A 20856-nucleotide genomic window follows, 5' to 3' on the forward strand; every position below is an offset into this window, starting at 1 on the left:
TAGGAACAACGGGGACTAATATCATTATATCAATAGTTAGCAAATTATTGTTTACAGAAAAACTGTCTATAGTTACAACGCGTAGATCTTATCATCAACTGAACTAAATGAAAGAAGATTGAGGATACTGCAGCTTTGCAGGTCAAGCGTACAAGGAAGTTATCATTACTTGTTCCTGGTTAGCTTATGTGTATGAAGCTTCTGCCAATCAACTTCGTATACACACAGTCACTGAAACACTTCCTTGTAGCTCATCTCTTAGTGTAAGAAGCTTCTAGCTCTCAAAGCTGACGTGACGATGGTTATTCAGAAGTTGGCATGCTGTTTCTGACTTCTGGAAAGCCCTTTGTGAAGAGGAAATGAATCCCATTTTCCACACTCGGGAGACCCGCAGTGCTATTCCTGCAGCCAACCAACTCTTGAAATGATAAGCTGTATGTTGGGACTTATCGCACATTTATTCTAGGCCTTCTATGTCTTTCATCGTCTAAGTAACTATCTGAGCGATCACCATAATTACTGCTTCTTCCTCGTTGCTGTTTATAAGATTCTTCACGCCCACGGCTTTTGTAATCATTATATCCATTATCTTGGCTTCTCCTGCTGCTGCCACGTGAGTCTCTGGAAGTTCTTTTTAAGTTATCCTTAAAAGAGGTTCTTTTGTCTCTTATCCTATCACCACGACCTTCGGATGAGTCCCATCTGCCATTTTGACCTGCCTTACCACCTCTTTGTCTATTTTTGTTAAATGACCTACCATTGTTGCTCTCCAAGTCAGAGGAGGGCTCATCTTCACTATAGGAGCTGCTTCTCCTTCCAAAATCCCTTCTTGATCCCCATTTATTCCCTTTATTCTGCCGACTTGTGAAATCCTCATCATCGGAGTCAGAGCTGAGGCCATCGTCCTCTGAGACAAAACTCATGGCACCTTTGTTCCTAGATCTTGGTTTAGAATAAGAAACCTGATTAGATTTCCCATTAGTTTTAATTGGAAGGTCATCATCTGTGTCAAAATCCACTTCAGCATCCTCAGAACCACGAAAAGCCCCTTTCTGATGTCTCGATCTCAAATGTGCATCACTTGTGAGGGAACTGTTCCTACCACCAACAGGCAAAGTGCTATCAGCATTATCAATGTCTTCAGATTCGGAGTTGACCTCAATATCCGAGAAATCTATTCGAGAACTTCTGTTTGTTCCATTACTCTCTATCTCATAACTGTCAACGTCGTCGTCGTCTTCATCATCAAAATCGTTAAATCCTACCCCTGGTTTCCCAGGTGCAGGGTATTCAGTTTCATAACCTTTTGGAGGCCTGCTGCTCTTGTAGAAACCATCTTCATTGTCCCTAGAAGTATCTCTTTGTTCTCGCCTATCTAAGGGAAAACCTTCATCCAATTTCTGAGAATCTGCATACTCGAAGGTAGCAACGTCCGCGCCATCTGATTCATCATCATCAAAATCAAAATTCCATGCATTAGAAACATCTTGCCGGCGAGATACCTTGTCCATCTGCATCCTAGGGCCATGTTGCCTCTCCTGCTGTTGAGTGACCATATAGTCATCAGCTGGGCGCTTGCATTCACAATGAAAACACACCACATTTCTCCTATAATTCAAGAAATTGCACCTGCCAATTGATAAAACGAAATAACCATTTTTGTCATTGCCACAAAAAGGGTAAACAATTATACAAGAAATATATTAGAAAGTGAAAGCTTCAGGTAAAAAAAGTCCTTCAACAAAGTTTTCCCAAACACTCACACAAATAGATATCAGCTAACTTCAACGAGCATGTAAACAAATGTATAAGTTTAACCCGGGCATTCATGCAATCATAAACAGAATTTGCAGCTTGGTCCAGGCAGAAAGGAGATTAGCAGTTGTACAATGAAGAGACGACTAAAGTTGCTTCTTAGATGTCCTCCTCATCTGGATGAACTTGCTAAAGTAGCCACTGCTACTAGATTCAAGCCTCAACCTAGGCATCTATTATTATTTATTACGGTGCTTAAACAACAACAACAACAACCCAGTATAATCCCACTAGTGGGGTCTGGGAAGGGTAGTGTGTACGCAGACCTTACCCCTACCCTGGAGTAGAGAGGCTCTTTCCGATAGACCCTCAGCTCCCTCCCTCCAAGAACTCCCCACCTTGCTCTTGGGGTGACTCGATCTCACAACCTCTTGGTTGGAAGTGGAGGGTGCTTAAATAAATACAGCAAAAATAAACGCCTGCCTAATTTAACATATTGCTGCAGAATTCAACAATATACTCATGTCAGATGAAAAATAGGAAGATTTAATAAGAAAAGGCAAGTAGAGGACATACTGGGGACATTCCCACTCTCCTGGAAGCAGCTGTCTCTTTGGCCGGTTGGCATCACATTGTAAGCATATGGTATTCTTCGCGAAATTCATGAAGTCACACCTGACAGTGTAGCTTGCTGTTAGCAATGTATCCAGAGTAGCGAAAAACGCAAAAAAGCGCTAAAGTTTATTGGAGCTTTAAGAGCAAAGTGCAATTAAAGTGTGGGCTTAGCGAAGAAAAGCGTCAATGAAGGAAAAAAACACTTAAAGACAGAACTCATGGGTGAAGGTGCCACGCGCCTTAGCACCTTCACACCTACCCTAAAGCGCCAATTATGCAAGGTGAAACGCACAACCTGGGCTTTACCGAGCTTTAGGACTTAAGCGCGCTTTAAGTGAGTCTTTAACAACACTGAATGTATCAACTCCAGATTTGACAAATTATGTTCAATTTTTTTCTTCCCGACTCTAGAAGTTCATAACAACCTGTTGTTGAGAAAAAAGTTCATAACAACCTAAACTACAGGATCAACTACAATGGTAAAGATTGAACTAAGAAAGATGATAAACAATTTATCACCATGCAGTTAATCCCATTCTAGGTGAAGTCTTGCATTGCTTTGTGGATTTCCAAAGAAGATTGTCAAAGGCTCATTTGAGGCGCGCTTTAGCCCTGAAGCTCAGAGAAGCTCAGAGAAGCTCATTGCTTCACTTAGGATGCGCTCCAATGTAGGCAAGACACTAAGGCATGTACCTCATTGTTGATAAGTTCCATCTTGAATAGAGTGGTACTAAACAATAAATATGATTGGCAAAAAGATACATTAATTGTTAAGGAAATCATTATGAATGAAGTTATTATTCTTTTTCGTCTTAAATACACGTTTTTGCCTTTTTCTTCGTTGCGCCTTTTTAATTAAAACCCACATGTTTATTGCGCTTAAAGCCCTGATAGACCAGGAGCGCTTTTTAACGCTTTTCACCTTTGACCATGATAGCAGACTTAGTGCAGAAGAAAAGAAATGAAACCTACTTTGGACACAGCCAATCTCCTTTTTTCATCTCAATGTCGTCACGTCCTACTCGTTTCTTCGGAGGGGGAGGTGGCTGCTTCACCTTTGGAGGTGATTTTTTAAAAATTGGAGGTGGAAGATTTGGATCTATTGGAACAGCACTCAACTTGACTACTTCGTGAAGCAATTTACGAACAACAGTCTTCACAGATTTCTTCTTCGTAAGGCTCTCATTAACAACGGATCCATTAATTGCATCGAAACCATAAGTCAGTAGGACACGCATGACATCAATTGTCCTTGCTTCATCCTCCTTATTGGTAAGTAAATATGCCCTTTCACAAGAACTCCTCAAATTGCAAGAACTGCAAACCTGATACAATCATGCGATAAGTTGGATTGGTCATTGAAAAATACAGATAGCAAATGCCCAGATCCATAGTAAGCTCAATAAATCATGAATTCATCATTAGTGAATATTCACCTTGCGAAAGAATAATGTTCACCTACTTTAGCCTTTTTAAAGCTTCCTCACACTGATTCATGCCATGTTATGTCCTAATAGGGTGGCAATCTTCAGATGCTTAAAGAATGCAATGTCAAGCACTCCCAAGTCCAAGACAAACATTACCAATAATTCAGCTAATCTGAAACCATCTTTATATGTGAGTCAAGTGAAAAACTTGATTTTTCTTTACAAATCTTAAGCTAATATAATGTTGACTTGAGTAACCGCCTGGTATAAAAGCTTAATCTGCTAGAAAATGAATGCTTTTATTTAGTTAATAGAAGAGCCTTTGATATGGCAGAAAACGCCCTTGCACATTTGAGGAATAACCTCTTGTTTCTAGTTTCTTTTGGGTGCAGCCATGAGGTTCCTATTGTATAGAAAATTGGGTGTTTCTTAGAGAACCATTTTCGATAGAGGCTCTCTACCTTCTGGTATATTGCTTGTACACGGAACATTCCCATATTAATATAGTTATTTACTTTAGGGGAAAAAACAACCCCCTCGTGTCATGGGCCAAGAACGTGGAGATGTTTTGATGGAAGAAGGCAATGAAACTCAAATTCAAGACCTATGCCTACTACAATACTATATTAAATAGTGTGAACCCCTCAAGAATGAACACTATTGTTTAGTAAATTATGCCTTTAACGTATATACTTTTTTCATGTATATTGCCACTCCATAGGCTGCTTACAAAGTATTACGGGTGACAGCTAGAGCCTGCTGCTTTCTAAAAACTATAGAAGTTTAATATTCAAACAACAAAATCTGGTGCTGCAAAGTATAAAGTTTTATCACTTTCTGAAAGCAATGTACAATGTACCAAGAGGAGATCTTAAAGCATTTCAATAAGAAGAAGATTAAAATAGAAAATGTTTTTCAGCAAATGCACGAAATGACAAGAACTGTGAACTTCCTCCATCACATGCCAAATCCTATCAAGACTTCACATATAGCAAGAAAATTAAATTGAGCGCACAACAAGAAGTAAATACAAGAAAATGGGAATGGAAAAAAAACAGATTTCCATAAAGAATCAATAACAGAACTTCTGATAAGGCATGAAAAACATTTTTACGACAAAGAATCAAAAACTTACATCTCCTTCGTCCAGATGGACGTGTTTCCTCAATAACTTGGCAGAAAAAACCACCTTCTTGTCTGCACTAGGACATCCATAACCAACCAAAATTTGGAGATCCTGTCTCGACAATGACCTGAAATCAATTAATCACTCTATGCATCAAGAGTTATTGTTTGACACTAGAACATCGTGGCACTCTTTATAATCACTCCCTAATTCTTTACTTCAAATTTTGCCTTTAAATCTGGCAACACAGAGCTGAAAAATGTCACTGAAAGGTCTCACTTCATTGTCCTTTAACAAACAGCTAAAGCCTAGAGCCCTAATTTGGAGGAGATGTCACCTCAATACCTGCTGAGTTCAAGCGTAGGCAGGGCGACAAAAGGTGATGGTAATCAAATAAAAAGTCATCGCTTCCTTTTGGACAATAAACAAAACAATCTACTCTGGTTAATTACCATATCAAATGCTTTTGAAAGAATAGTGAAAACTCACGGTGGGTCACTTGGTGGGCTGCCTAAACCTCCAACATGTAAGGAATCGATTCCCCATCTAGTAATCCCGTCCCCCATTTCCCCCTCTGCTTCCCACTATGTATAATTATGGATCTCATTGATCTATCAAAACTTTAGAAGTACTTCTCACAGTATAGTAATATAAGAAGAGAGCAAGAACTCCTCAATAGTAAGAGTCAATTAAATTACTAACATAGCTACCTAAGGTAAACTTGAAATAAAGGGAAAATATGAATACCATCATTTCTAAGCTTCACGACTATGGCCAGTCAATACTATGGCAACAAGTACAATGCAGCTCAATTGAATTCATCTAATTGCCAAAAGTTCAGCATGCAAAAATGGGACAAAAAATGATTTAAAAAGCGTTCTTTATTCAAAAAGCAGACCTCAATATATCGAAACGATCTTTGCCAAAATTAAGAGCAGCAGTCTGAACAGTCTTCCAATCCCTAGTAAAATCAAAACCCTCATCTTCAGCAACCTCAGCTACATTAAACCCCAAATCCTCAATCAATTTATCCTCATCTTTTCTCTTATGATCAAAGTAATTCTGCTGAACTAAACGCTCCATTAACTCGATCCACTCGGGCCACGGATGCACCAATTCCACCTTCTTACTCATCAACCCACCACCACCACCTAACCCATCATTCTTCTCCATTTCCGATGACCCCACATCAGAAAAGTCCGAGCTTGGACCTACCGGCTCTTGGCTTTGGTCTTTGGGCTTTTTGGATTCACGCCAGGCCCGAATACGTTGAAGGGTTTGGTCCTTTTCCGCCCGTTCTTTTTCAATGGCGTCAATTTGGTCGAATACGAAGCTCATGCGAGCTGATAGAGAAGAAGGTTTAGAGGGGGTGGTGGGGTTGGGTGTGGAATCTGAAGTGAAGAGTTTTGTTTGTGAGAGGGTAGCGATAAGATAGGGTTTATAGGAGGAAGATAAGCGCCTGAGGAGAAGACGAGAGAGAACCATGGTCGTTTGTTTGTATTGTTAAACCCTCACTACTGACATTGAAGTAGGAGGGAAACCTTAAAACCCTTGTAATAACTAATAAGTGAACAGAACTTTGCTTTTACCTTAAAGCTTTCGATTACTTGTGTTCACGTACTCGTAATTTTACCTGTGTAAATTTTAACATCCATGTTTTTTTTTTCCTTTTTATTATGAGTTGGCCATAAATAACGGGTTCACACACTTCTTATTTTAGCAGGGGTGCTTATGGGTTATCGATTTTCAAATATGCTTACCGCTAGCTAAATCAATATTGATCATTATCCTCTTCATATTTCTCCATTCCGTCTGCTAATAGATGTAGATTTAAAAATTCTAGATGCTCAAGAAGTGTTAAACAAGGGGAGCTTTGAATAGTTTAATTAAATGGCAGCTACGGTTTAAGAGAATTCAAAAGAAAGCTACATTCACATGGCAAGCTAACCCGAGAAGCGCACAAACTGCTTGACAAGAAGATGTGTGTACCAAGGGAACTAAATACTTCTATGCCATTAATTCTATAATTAAGGAACATTTTTCAGGTTTTCTTTTATTCTTAGATAATAAAAAAAAATACAAATGGCAAAGACCTGGTGGTCAATGCCAACTATATTCTTGAGTCATTATCCGATGATAATCATATGGTGTAGCAGAACGGGATTCCCAGACATCAACTTTTACCATCACACAAGAATAATTTTTATTTTTTGTCAGGAAAATACAAATTTCTTTACAACATTTGAATTACACATTCAATTACTAAATACTCCTATGAAAATCAGATACGTAGTATACAAGGCTTAATTTATTTTAAAGGACTATTAGAAGATCTGCTAGGGAAAGTACATACATTTATATTTACAAAAAATTCATATAATGTGGTACAACATATGTATAAATTTTGTTCTTCAGATATCTAAATACCCTTCACACTACATCTTTGACGCAGAAGAGGCATTAGTTAGAACCATTCCACGACACAACTGGGATAAAAACCTGCATCTGTAGTAACAGCAGAAAGAGATCGCAGTTCTTTCTGGATTTTCCTCCTTTCAAAGAAAACAGAGCACGCAAGAGAGATGCATTTCACCCCACTTTCTACTAGCCAATCTCCTCCTCCACAGTGCCGACATATCTAGAAGGATGTAATAATCATAAGCATGCATATCAGAGATAACATGCTGCGAAGTGTAAGAAAGCTTTATAATATTGTAGCCCAAGGGAGGAATGTCCCAGGAAAAAATGTGTTCTGTTTAGTGGATCATTATCATGGTTCTATCGATGACAAATATAAAGGAAGAAAGGAGTAGCTCAATTAGCAGGTAGGGGGAGAAGGAAAAAGGATCATTATCAACCCAGATTTTGCGGAGCCATATGTTTTTGTGCTAACATCTAACAATATCAATTTTATAAAAAGAAGATAATGCTCAATGACTCGAATACTCACAGTAGCAAGGTGTTGGATGTTTCTTTCCAATATTGAAGTTCTTCCTGTTAATGCAGCAGCAACTACAGCTTCGTTTCTGGAACAGTTTTGACAGACGTAACTAGATGCCTGGATCAACTCACCGCATAGGATACAATGTTTTGACATATAGTAATAATCAATTCTAGTTCTGTGCGCATTTGCTGCAAATGGGTGACGTTTACCAGCAGCCTCCCGCTCTGGACGAGGCATATCTGAAAACCACTGATTCAAGTCAGCTCGAACGAGCCCAAATACTCGTTGCAATGCTGGGATTATCTGTTTCTTGATGTAATATATGTCATTTAACCTGTAAGGTGAATCAATCGAAAGAAGATCCAAGGGATCTACCACGACATCAGCCAGCCTGGCACCAGGTTCACCATGAACCACAACATAAGGTACTCGCTCTGCATACCGAGGTTCTGCCCTAGGGTCGACTCTCATTGCCTTAGTGGCAACAATTGCTGCTGGTGGAAGTGAAGAAGCCTGTGCGGAATAGGTGCCTAAGCGTACCTCTTTTGCAAAGACAAAATCCTGAAGAGATACTCTGCCTGATATAATCTTTTTCCACTGACGCACCAAGTAATGTTTCACCTGTGCACAAATAAAAAGCATTTTAAAAAAGAATTAATAGATACTACATAGTTAGAATTCCCATGAACATACACATCAACCTGACGGCATTAACAATAACTGTTTCAAACCGAACAGAAAAAGAGTATCTAGTAATTTACTAGGAGTACTTTAAATTGAACTGGCTTGAGCTGTTGTAATACTTCCTCTCGTTGGTGTTTTACAGCTTCCAAACTTAGGATTCACAAACAGCATTCACCATACAGATAAGTAAGATCAACTAAATTTCAATCCAAACTAGTTGGGTCGGTAACACAAATCATCCCCATCCCCAAATGGAAGAGGTGCATGCAGGTAAGCGATGTTCATCTGGAGGACTCGTATAAAATCACTTCCGAAGGGATTTCCTTCAGGACTTAGCAATCAATGTAAGTTATACTTCATACTCTAGAGGGCTGAAGGAGTATGATGCTATGGTTAGGATGAGAGATTTACAGGACTGAAGATAAATATTCAGCGAACACCTCACAAGCATATACACATAAAAAAAAAGACTGCTTAATGTCAAATACCGGCCTGGTTCTAGAGAAGATTAGGTAGAAATCAATCATATTACTCTACCGTAACTGTTGCTTAACATCAGCTCGACACTTTTCATTTTGCCTATTGATTCTATGACAATGCCATTTACACGTAGGGAAATTTTACCCTGCTTAGACTGGCATCATGCAAAGAAGATGGTTAGTCAAATGCCTGAAAAATGTGTATGATAAGCCATTGACAGACATGTCCTGATCTGGCAGAACTCGCTATAGAGCCCCCAGCACTACTCAAGCATGTTCTCTAACTTTGTTGATTTTAAATATTCAACGAATTTAATAACACTGAAGGAAGCCACATAGGTCCTTACACATGAAGATTACCTTCTCAATATCCTTATATTCAAAAAAGACTCTTATAGAGCGCTCCATTATCTTGGACACAGCCCCACATGTATCTCTTCGTACTGTCTCAATACCTTTAGCATCAAACACTGGTTTGCTTTGGCCAAGGTTCTCGTAACTATAACCAACATATCGTTTCTTAGTAAGGAGGAAGCACGAATCGTAAACCTTTTCCATCTTTAACGTGACTGGATTTGGATTCATTGCAGTTACTTCTGATGCAATTTCATGACCAATTCGAAAAGCTTCTTCAACGGAACGTCCTTCAAGGAGTACAAACATGCTGCGAAAACAAAAGCATGGATTAACCTTGAAGAACGAGAACAAAACAATACTGGGAGAAATGAACTCTAAATTATCAAGGGCAACACATCAAATCTGATGAATGAATCCATGTTTTTTCCTTCTCTAATGTGACTGTATATGGGTTCATTACAGGTGCAACTTTGTGGCATACTTGGAAGCTTGTTTAACATGTATCCTTTGAGGAGAACAGAGATGCTACAAAGAAAATGAAATAACTTAACAGCTCGTGCTTCATATTGCAATAAAATAAACTACGTTTTGATTTGACAGCGAATCAGCAAAAGCTGGTTGCTGAACTTCTAGTCTACATTTCAACATCTCTCTCTGAATCCATCTCCAAAAGAATTCACTGACAAAATCAGATGTTTCTAAAATCAGAAATATCTCATACAAAATGCAGTCAAAACATGCTACTGCAAACTTGATTTTGTACTAAACATGGACACTTCAAAACTGCTTTATAGCCAAAAATCAACCACCAATTTCCAGTAGCATTCACAGACAAGATCAGATGGTCGTTGAAACTTTTTTTGATAATTGTGGTGTCCGGGCCAGCTTCCAGTCACCTCGACTAATTCCATCGGATACCTGCGACATCTCACCAGCAACAGGTACTAGGTAACTCTCAGATGGTCGTTGAAATGAAAAATATTTCATACAGTGCAATCAAAACATGCTAGTGAGAACTTGATTATGTCCTAAATATAAACATCTTAAAACTATTTGGCAATCCTAACTTAGTTACCAATTCCAGTACCATCCCTTATCTACATATGACTACAGATCACAGAGTAGCTCAGTCAGACACAAAAAGTGCAAAGTCGGCAAGCCACAAAAATTATTAGACTTTCTGCTAGACTGATTGGATAAAAAATAATCTTCAAGCCAGCAAGTGCGTGTGCATGAATAAACTCATTTCATCATCATTACATGTTTCAATAAAGCTTGCATTACATGGCTTCTAAATTATTTTCCATTACATTACACCTCCTTGTTATTTCGTGCAACTCAAAACCATGTAGCATTTCAAGATCAATGCAAGCATTAGATATCTATTACTGCTTGTTGAGATTTTAAAACCTGGCAAGCATTTCAAATAGATAGTCGGCATAAACAAATACCTGTCTGTATCACCATATATGACTTTAGCATTCCACCTATCATTTGTGTTAACAAATGAAATTGCACTTTCCAATGTTCTACGGGCACACTGGACAATACTGTCAGCGAGCTCAGCACAGGGCATGCGTCCACTAAATCCAGCAGCTGTATACCCATAGGTCACATTGGCTATTAGCTTCAAAGCAAGTTGCCTTGCATTGAATATCCGATGAAGAACTTGCTGTCCAGGAGCCAATTTCTTCATTGCTGTTTTAACCATAATCCTAGTATCTAAAATTTCTTCCAATAAGCGAGGTAATACCCCCTTCCGGACCTTGGGAGGCACATACATAACACCATTTGGAGTGAGCAGTATTTCATCCTTTAAATTATGCATCACATTTTTATCAGGTGAATATGAACTAACACCGAGGATATTAGTTTTTGCAGAAGTAACTTTACCAAGGCAAGTACAGAAGCAGAGGTTATATGCAATTATCATAGATGGATAAAGTGATTGAAAATCCAAAACGACAACAGGGTCTGCATAAAATCCAGATTTTGGTTCCAAGACAAGGGGTATACATTCCATGGCAGGTTGAGAAGCAACTTGTTGGTTTCCAGGAGCAACAGCAACATAATTTTGTGCATGAGCCAGCCTCAGAAACATTGATTCAACACGGTACTGTGAACCCCTTGAAAGAACTGAAAAGAAGTCGATGCCAAAAATCCGTGCAAGCTCTGATGTTCTATTTACCACGTCAAGTTGATTCATGATATGAAGGTTCAGCTTTGCCCTCTCTAAAACATACTCTATACATCTGTATCTTGCACGTCCAGGACCACTTAAAAACCAATTTGTCAATACCTTGGTAGGAATATATGGAACTTTTCGTCTCAGCACTGCTTCAGCTACGGCTTCAAGTGTGTACAAGTTCAGCTTCACTTCGCCACGCATCAGTCGCCAAATGTTAAGGACAATTCTACCCCCAACATGGACACCACTGGCGTGAGTTCGGCCCCATTCATCATCAATTATTGCAGCATCTTCATGAAACATTGGGTCAGTTGCAACAGCTTCAGAAAAAACATCACTTAGTTTTCCTCCTTCAGAGTCTCTAGAAACTATATTTCCCTCTGATGGAGTGCGAGATATATTGTTAAGCAAACCAATGCCAAGGTATGCAGCCCGTTCAGCAAGAAACCCAAGGGAACCGCCTTGAATATCCCATCCCATAAGTATGTCTGGGTCAAAAGAATTAATCATCTTTATGAAATGAACAAATACTTGCCTCTCTTCAGAGAAAGTGAAAACTTTACACTCAGATAATCCATCAAGGTCTTTTTGAACAGATTCACCATTGCAATGCACAAGTACGTGAGTATCAGATCTTAGATCATCATCTTCCTGGAAAACGAGAACAACAATTCTTACGGCATCAACTCGAGGATCAGGTCTCAGATCACCCCTGGATTCTGCTTGGACCTCTATGCTCAATATTGTTAACTGCTGTCCACAACCGATACTAGCAGGGTCCCGAAAACCAGTTTGACTTAAAGGAGTTAGCCTTGATTTTCCATCAGGACCGGATATCTGGGAGAGATCTTGAGAGCCACGCATTGATGGTTCACATTTCAAGATAATATTTTCATTTTGTTGTTTTATTCTTGCATGGGGAGAAACAGAATTCATTTGTACACTATTGCTTTCCTGATAATTTTCTTTAGCTTGAAGATAATTTGGATTTGGTTCTGAAGCAGAGACAGAATCCATCAAAGGTTGATCACCAAAGGTGGATTGAGAACCCTGTGATTCTGCTACATCATCAGAGCAAACCTTTATTGACGGGTACACTGGTGGGCCAGAAACTACATTCATTTTAGAAGATTCTATACAATCAAGTGACAGCCATTGTTGAACACATTCACTTCGTGGTGGTGAATAAACAGGAGTCAGCATGTATAAATAAGACCCATCATTTTGATAGTGAATGGGTACACCCAACATATTGTCTTGACAATGAATGTAGTTCCTTGTTCCAGAACTAGTACTGCAAATCTTTTCTCCTACTAGGCATTTCCCCTCAAAGAAAGGGGAGCATTCATCTAAACCTCTATCCTGGGCACATGTCCTTGTTTTATTTTTCCTGTTCCCCACATGGTAACTAGGGGCACCACATGCTAACTGAGCATTGCGTCCAGGTTCATCTGTGAACTCCACCTTAGGAGGTTTCTTGATGAAGGTCATGCCTATAAGTTCCACAGAGTCACCAGATACACCAGTTACTGCAGATGTTGGACTATTAGGACCAACAGGAGATTGACTTAAACCTACTGCATTTTTTTGCAGCAATTTCCCAAAACCAGTAAATTTACCTTCAGTTTCAGATGCGAACTGAGAATATGGAGCAAATACAGAAGTACAAAGATCAGAATTTGAAGTTTTAGTACATTTCACACAGCTGTCAACATTTTCACGACTAGAGCATCCACAGCTTCCCATGTAAATGGCAGTTTTTTGATTCTCAACATCAGGAAGCTGGAATAGTTCTTTTGTCCCCTGTGAGGTGGATGCATCACTAGTTCCATAATTTTGCAAACTTGCAGATGTTCTGCGGACAACCTCAACATGAGGTCCTTCAGAAGAAAGAAACACTCCATCTTTTAATGCATTTGCCAGCAGAGAGCAGGATGAAAGAGGCAACTTACCATATGAAGGACAATTAGATTTGTCAGCTTTGATATCACCAGGATCAGCCTGCATCTGAAGTGCAAGACATGAGTTCCTCTCATGACATTCTTTTGGTTGATCCGTGATTGCTGATCGAGATATCAAGGAATCAAGAGGCATTTTCTCTTTCTCATCATGTCTGGATTCTGCATAAAGAAAAGAATCTTCTTTTCCTTTTGCACCAAATTGTACTTTTTTTACCTGATTTTCATATTCAGGAGACTCAGCATGATAGGATCTTTTTACCCTCATCAAATCACGCGTAGAGCATTCAACTATCATACTAGCTTCCATTTCACAATTAGCAGATGCATTCAAACTGCCCGTTAGAAAATTAGGGTATTTGTTAAAACTCATGTGAGAAGAAGTTCCTCTGTCATCTCTTTCGCCACAAATGTGATTGCTAGATGTGTTAGCTGGATTTGGATGTGAACAATCATTCACATTTTGACCCAAAGAAATGGGTAAAGAGCACCATCCTGGTTTTTTCTTTTTGTGTTTATTGCTAATGGCTAAACTAGCATTATTCAATAAATCTGCTTGGGAAGATGTTCCGAGTTTTCTATGTGGGCTTGGATCATCATTGGAGCCATCCAGCTGAGGAATCATCACACCCGGCGAACTTCTGCACGAATGATCACTGCTGATGGACTCAGAAGTTTTTCTGTCTAATTCTTCAAAATGACAACCGTGAACAGAATCAAGAATGTCCTCACACTCTTGCTGAGATTCATTCTCATAGGCCACATTTGCCTTCTCCAACACCGTATTAATAGTCGCTGCTGGCATTAAAGGACTCAAAATGATTTCCCGAGCAAGGTCATCATCGGAGTTTATGTCCTCTGAAGCTTGAGAAGATGCAAGCCAATTTAGAAGTCTCAAGGCATCCTGATCTGAAGCCTAAATTGCAAACAATATGAATCAGAAATGGATTCTGAAGATTACGAATTGGCTACTTGGAAGAGCTAAGAAATGTAATGCAAAGAAAAACAAAAGAAAAAAATGCTCAGGATGTCCAACCAGAGATCACATCCAAGCAAAGCATGAGCCCTAGTAAACAAAGTAACAACATCTAAAACAAAAGCCATCTTGCATAGAATGAGCAAGAGTTAACCAGGAGCTAATTTACCTTCAAATCCTGTGATGGTACCACGGAAACAGCTGCTTTCAATTTATCAGCTAACATCTGCTTGGGACATGCATCAGTTTCCTCCCTTGATTCAACAACAACATGATCTTGAAATAATCCTTCTTCTGAGCATCGGGATGGTTCCCGTATACTATTTAAAGAGCCACAATGTACATGTTTGGCAACGCTCCCATCATTCATTGATGAGTTGATTGACTGTGGAATATCAGAAGAAGAAGTGTTCACATCATTGCTTAATTCCATTAGAATCTCTTCATATCCAAGCCCATGAGAAAGTGTTCTCAAGACATCATCTCGAAGGGGTTTACCAGGATCAGGAGGCAAACCCACTTCGTGCACCCCATTCCTTGCAAACTCCTCCTGATACAAGAAAATAGCATATAAAATACACCAGAATGATTAAAAAATCGAATGGACCTCAATAAAATTAAAAATCGAATGGACCTCAATAAACTTGGCTATTGACAAACCTCCCAAATTGGTATTATTGACTGAACCATTTTCTCTTGGGAGCTGGTCTGTGAAAGGGACATACAGGATATAAACTGCTGATTCAGAATTGCTGCATAAGCATATAACGAACTTAGCAATTAAGTCAAGGTGCAAATACATAAAAGTTGTCTATCAAGTCATGAAAACCAACCAACCATCAACAATAGCATCTCCTTCAAGGTCAGAGATACTTTGTCGCTTAATGTTAGGGATATCCGGATTTGTTGAAAGGTCAGCCTGACTAGAGCCTGTCCATATCCAATCGTCCGTAATTGTAGAAGATACCCAAATTGGTGTGTTGAAACAAGCCTCACCACCTAAATCAACCTAATAGAAAGTTCCCGTGACACTGGCTAATCAATATTTTATGCTTTAATTTATAGCATGATTAAACTAACAGCACATGTATCTACTGTAGTGTGAATGCACTTTTACCTGAAACTCTGCAGTCATGGAAGTGGACATATCAGAATGCCTTCTTCTATCAAAGCATTTAGCCTTTCTTGGAGCGAAAGTATCTGGTATTGGATTGCGGAACTTCATCTTTGATACATGTAGATGACCCATCCCATACAAGCTATAGTCAACCTGCACGTTTTATGCATGAAAGGGAAAAGAACATGTTATAACTAAGCCAGAGAGAGAATTAAGCAAGGGAATCTCAAATTCATTAGAAAGTAAGGCTGCATTCTAATGCACTTGTAAAGATAGTATATGGCATCCACCTATGCAGAAATTTTAGGAACTAAGATGCCATATCTTCATACTTCAGTGCATGTCCAACACCACCAGTTATTAACAACGAGTTTACCCAAAAAGAAATCGTAAAAGTAAACTATCATGATATATGGAGACAAGTACACAGCAGCATATATTGATGTAAATATTTTCAGTTAACCACAAAATCTGAAATAAAAAAGAAAGAAAGAGATTAAACAGTTTGCTTTCTTAGTTTTGGGAAATCACTAAAACATTTCTTCTTAAGAGTCAACAGTCAAGAATATACTTTACTTTCTTAGTTTTGAATCACTTATTTTTCAAATTTAACAATAGATTTACAGTTTGCTTTCTTAGTTTTGAATAATCAACCTAGATTTCTGAAACTAAGAATCACCGGTTGACAATAGAATAAAATAACAGGTGAAACATGTTCTGATATCAGTTTGAGATCTGACACGTGGACCTCAAGAATAACACCAACAAAAAATTACAAAAAGAGCCTATAGCTTCTGATATTCACAAAGAGAGCCAAGTAAAAAAGTCAATTGCTTTAATGCACAGGTGATCATCACAAGATGAACTTGCTGCGAATACTAGTATGTATAAGTGCCCAATTAACAATTTTGACATCTCTATTCGCCTTTTAAGTACTTCTAAACTTGATATATGCTTGAGATAGAACTTTTCCACTGCCCCTGGAAAAATTTTAACCCCCTATCACTTTAGTATGTCATATAGGAGTTTACTATCCATGAATTAAAAGGTGGTTACCAGGAATTGAAGAAGGAAAGGTATATGAGATTCGTGGGGCTGTAATGACTTATCCATTACTGCACCTCCCTGTATAAAAGGAACAGAAAAAATTAATGATAACAATAAAAAATAAAATGATTGCCCATCCTTCAATTCCTAAGAAACTTCAGGTGTCAAGGAGACAGGTGTTTCTTTGCCAGTTACAACATTAAGCTAGCAGATATATCACACTCTAATTTACCAAGGAATAAATTAACTATTTTTGTGTAGACCAAGCACCACAGTGTGAGAAAAAAAAACTCTAGTTAAGATTATGCATGAGACTGGTGAAGTATGTTTGGGCAAAAAAAACATAACATGCACCAAGAATATATCTTACTTTAATGCATGAGACTGGCGATATATCAAACTCTAGTTAAAGCTGAGACTGGCGATATATCAAACTCTAGTTAAAGTAATAAATTTTATTAAATGTTTGGGCCAAAAAAAGCCCATATATCAAAAAGTTGAAAACCTACAAAAAGAGAAACTATAACATGCACCTTATCACGTAAAACTATGTCTTGCCTAAATTTCTACGTCACGAATCACAAAGGCACGATGTTAGGAAATTTCGGAAGTAAGCAAATGCTAGCTCTGTTATGTTTGACCAAAAATACCTAGAATAATAAGGACTCATAACACGTACCAGAAGTAGATTGGCAGCGCGCGAGACATCCTGTGGATGATAGCTTATATTTATGTCAAGGAACTCCTAGGCAAACCTCAAAATAAATAAAGACATGAGCACAACACCAAATAGTTTCTCAAGCAATATTATGTGTCTCATTTTATCTGACCTGCTTTCTATTTTGGTGCATCCCAAAAATATGACCTCGTTCCTACAATGAAAGCATTTTTCCGTCCAGAAATTCAAACTAATATGAAGTAATACGAGTTTATATTACTTCAGATTTGAAGTTACATCTTCTCCAGCAACTCTTAAATTTTTCACACCTTAAACGCTTCCCTACCAGGCTCGATATAATAATCATTCCAGCACTTTACACTTAAAACTTCGTGAAAATCATACCAGCATGTATAAAATGAGATGGAGAGAGTATAAGAAAACTACATACTAAACTCTTTACTCGTCACCCTAAAAGAATAAGAAGCTTCATTCCATAGCAGGTTGAATGACTATTCAGGACAGTTATTTAACGAACCCCAACGCTTGACGAAAAAAAAAAAAAAGAAGAGACAGAGGAACACCTAGCCATACTTATTATTGAATTTACTATGCCTGTTTACCACCTAATTACATTAATTCTCAGCAAAAAATCACTGGCACAAGGTAAAATCGTAGGATACAGATAGATCTTCACAAACAGTTCCTCAGAAGAATGATAACCATAAAACTTCCTTGCTCGTACAAGGCTGCAACCGTGGACATGTTGACGTTTTGAGCCAGCATTGCCTTTAAGCTGAAAGAAAATTTAAAACAAGTTCATGCATAAGTTGAAGCAGCAATTTGCAGAAAAGTGTCACCTGTAAATTCAAATGCTTAGAAGGCACTTCACTGCGATCAGACTTACCTTGAGCACCTTCTCAAGAGCAAGAGCTAGAGCATTCGTGCATTCACTCCCTAGCCGATTTTGAATCCAGAAAATTAAATAGAAGAAACATAGTGAAAGATCAATGTTAGTAGAAACGAAATTATCCAGTCAGTTTCTAAAATTTATTATACCTGCCCAATTTTGTGTTTACTTGTGCTGATTATGTTCTACACACTAGGTGAACTACTAACGCACCCCAGAGTTTCATACTACAAAAACCTAATGAAAATCACTCAAAGTGCATAACTCAAGGCATTCCAAAAGTTTTTAACCAATTGAAACTTCCTTTTTTTTAGATGAAATTTGAAACTTCTTTTTGGATTAACCAAAATAAAGGCATTCCAATAAACAGTTTCTCCTCTTATAAGTAATGAGTTTCGGGATCAAACACATACCAGTTCCCCTTCCTCTAACTATCCACACCACGGGCCCCGAAAAAAAAGAGAGAGAAATTAAAAGGTACATTTACCTTTTTGATCTGATTGGAGGAAGAGATCTGACCATGGAACATAAAAATAAGGCAGAGCCTGCAACATGATGCATGTTAGTTCAGCCAGAAAGTCAAGAGCAAATATTCTGTATGGAAAAGTTAACTTGTTCAATTTCATGTCAGCAATATGAGAAGGGTGGCAAAGAATATTTCATGCCGAGACAAAACAGGATTAAACAAAAAAAAAAAACTTAACAGACAAGCATTCTTGTCCTTTAAGCATGCAACCTTTTTTTAATTAGAACGTGCCAACAGCAAATAACAATTCACCCTCCTTCTTATAAGATCCTTCTTATAATCCTACTCAAAGGATTAAAGCATCTTGTTGAAGATGATAATTTTTCACGAAACTAGAAAGATAACTCTCCTTTTTATATAATAAAAAAAATCTTGATCAACATCAAAACATTTGTCGTCAAGAACTGATAAAATATCATTCATGTTCGCTGTAGCACTAGCAATTCCAATCACTTTGCTAGGTATATTCATATCGCAGAGCACTCCTACAACATTCCTCCATTTCATCCATCCTATCATAACTTTACCTATTACATCTTCATCTATTATGTCATTCTCCGAGAAAACTGAGTCTAGATATCTGAATAGTCAACATTTAGATACTACAATCTCATCTTATCTCACTCCACCTCATTCTTCTTATTGGTCTAATCTTGCAGTGCATATGTTCTATCCTACTTCTAGTCATCCTAAAGCTCTTACTCCCTTAGTGTTTCTCCATATTTCTAACTTTTGGTTGACTCCCTCGCTAATTTTCTCATTAACAGAATTTAATCTGCAAATAGCATGCATTACGGTATCTCATCATATATAATACTGGTTGACTAATCTATAACTAAGGTAAACAAGTACAGTCTCAAAGCCCTTGGTGTATATAGTTCCAAGAAACTTGTGTATCTCTTCTCACTGTTCTCACAATTTTCATCACTCTTTCGAACATATCTTTTATGGAATTTATCTACTTAGAATGAATTTCTTTCTTCTTAGTCACCCACCAATAGATTTTTCTTGGCACTATATTATATTCTCTCCTCCACATCAATAACAAATTTTTATGTAGAGATCCTTCTTTCACTCCCTACAATTTTTTATAAATCTACCAAACATTAATCTATATTAGTTAACCTTGTAATGTCCTTAAATTTATCCTCTGCCACTATTTCCCAAAATATCATCGTGTGACAATGTTACTAACTATAGTTGGCACAATTTTGAATATCTAAATTGTCCTTATACATCGAAACCTAAGTACTACTATTTCTCCACTTGTTTGGTATTTCGAATAAGAAAAATAAAAATAAAAATTGTAAAGAATAAATTAAAAATTCTTACCCCATGAAGGTGCAAACAGGTCTTCTGGCCAGCAGGAGTGGCACCATACACTCTGATCACAGGAACCTCATTTACTCTCCCACCTGTTCCAACAAAACGAAGTTAACAATCACAAACATGTGATGTGCGTCCTAATTCAAGCGTGCGAGTAGTTACGCATACCTTGGAAACTGCTGTAACAAATGTCGAAGCCAGGAATTGGAGCGGCCATGTAATAGTCTATTGAAACAATTCGAACACTGAAGAAGTTCGAATCGGTCTGAGAATCCCCCATTTTCTTCTTCAATTTCCTGCTTCATCTACTGTTGGAATTGGTGTTTAAGTCCCGTTTGGCGCCGCTTTTGCGCTTTTATATGAGGGGCGCTTGGGGAACTTTTTTATTTTTCCTTTCAAGTTTTGGAAACTTACCTCGCAAGATTTGGGTCGGTAGGTCCGGGGCCATTCTGCCCCCGTCAATGTATTAGGATTAATTTACTTTACTTTACTACAAAATTCGCTACACTATATGTCTCGAGGATGTGAATGGACAACGAATTACCGTAAGTTGTAACGATATACTAATTAAAAAAAATTACATCAAATTAATTTTTGTTATGCCATTAACGACATACATAAATTGTTTGGAGTTCATATAGTGATACTTGAAATCAAATGGTTAAGTTCGGTGTAGAGTTAATTCTTATTAAATAAACATGTATGTGAAATTTTAATCTTAAAATATGTTAATTATGTAAACATAAATGCTCTTTGTAAAATA

The 20856-nt window shown here is 38.0% G+C and overlaps 2 protein-coding genes across 9 annotated transcripts; both read right to left on the minus strand.

Moving 5' to 3' along the window:
- On the minus strand, nucleotides 1–6498 carry LOC104116623 (uncharacterized). Its single transcript, XM_009627519.4, has 5 exons — nucleotides 5822–6498; nucleotides 4933–5050; nucleotides 3343–3695; nucleotides 2332–2430; nucleotides 1–1629 (listed from the first exon to the last, which is right to left on the minus strand). The coding sequence occupies exons 1-5, from the start codon at nucleotides 6406–6408 to the stop codon at nucleotides 447–449; spliced, it is 2340 nt and encodes a 779-aa protein (XP_009625814.1). The 5' UTR covers nucleotides 6409–6498; the 3' UTR covers nucleotides 1–446.
- Nucleotides 6499–7101: 603 nt separating this feature from the next.
- LOC104116622 (DNA polymerase zeta catalytic subunit) lies at nucleotides 7102–20526 on the minus strand. 8 transcript variants are annotated; one of them, XM_070180521.1, is made up of 15 exons: nucleotides 20262–20520; nucleotides 20100–20182; nucleotides 18729–18786; nucleotides 18239–18288; nucleotides 18015–18127; nucleotides 17353–17395; nucleotides 16683–16751; nucleotides 15627–15779; nucleotides 15343–15518; nucleotides 15144–15261; nucleotides 14679–15059; nucleotides 10839–14449; nucleotides 9391–9694; nucleotides 7874–8488; nucleotides 7102–7561 (listed from the first exon to the last, which is right to left on the minus strand). In XM_070180521.1, exons 1-15 carry the CDS (start codon nucleotides 20371–20373, stop codon nucleotides 7388–7390), a joined length of 6060 nt encoding a protein of 2019 aa, XP_070036622.1. In that variant the 5' UTR covers nucleotides 20374–20520; the 3' UTR covers nucleotides 7102–7387. The 8 variants fall into 8 exon arrangements, with proteins under 8 accessions (XP_070036622.1, XP_009625809.1, XP_070036615.1 ...); XM_009627514.4 differs by having other exon boundaries at nucleotides 15170–15261; nucleotides 15347–15518; nucleotides 18239–18297; XM_070180514.1 differs by having other exon boundaries at nucleotides 18239–18297.
- Between the last annotated feature and the right edge of the window lie 330 nt (nucleotides 20527–20856).

The sequence above is a fragment of the Nicotiana tomentosiformis genome, chromosome 1, assembly GCF_000390325.3.
Source record: "Nicotiana tomentosiformis chromosome 1, ASM39032v3, whole genome shotgun sequence".
NCBI classification, from domain to species: domain Eukaryota; kingdom Viridiplantae; phylum Streptophyta; class Magnoliopsida; order Solanales; family Solanaceae; genus Nicotiana; species Nicotiana tomentosiformis.

Excerpts from the sequence above, each read along its gene's own strand:
- LOC104116622 (XM_070180514.1), bottom strand. The coding sequence starts at position 20,373 with ATGGGGGATTCTCAGACCGATTCGAACTTCTTCAGTGTTCGAATTGTT. Across the intron at positions 15,262-15,342 it reads GATGCTATTGTTGATGGTTG|CAATTCTGAATCAGCAGTTT; the intron begins GTTGGTTTTCAT and ends ATGCTTATGCAG. Across the intron at positions 9,695-10,838 it reads ATATATGGTGATACAGACAG|CATGTTTGTACTCCTTGAAG; the intron begins GTATTTGTTTAT and ends TTGTTTTCGCAG.
- LOC104116623 (XM_009627519.4), bottom strand. The coding sequence starts at position 6,408 with ATGGTTCTCTCTCGTCTTCTCCTCAGGCGCTTATCTTCCTCCTATAAA. Across the intron at positions 3,696-4,932 it reads TCCATCTGGACGAAGGAGAT|GTTTGCAGTTCTTGCAATTT; the intron begins GTAAGTTTTTGA and ends TGATTGTATCAG. Across the intron at positions 2,431-3,342 it reads GGAGATTGGCTGTGTCCAAA|GTGTGACTTCATGAATTTCG; the intron begins GTAGGTTTCATT and ends CTACACTGTCAG.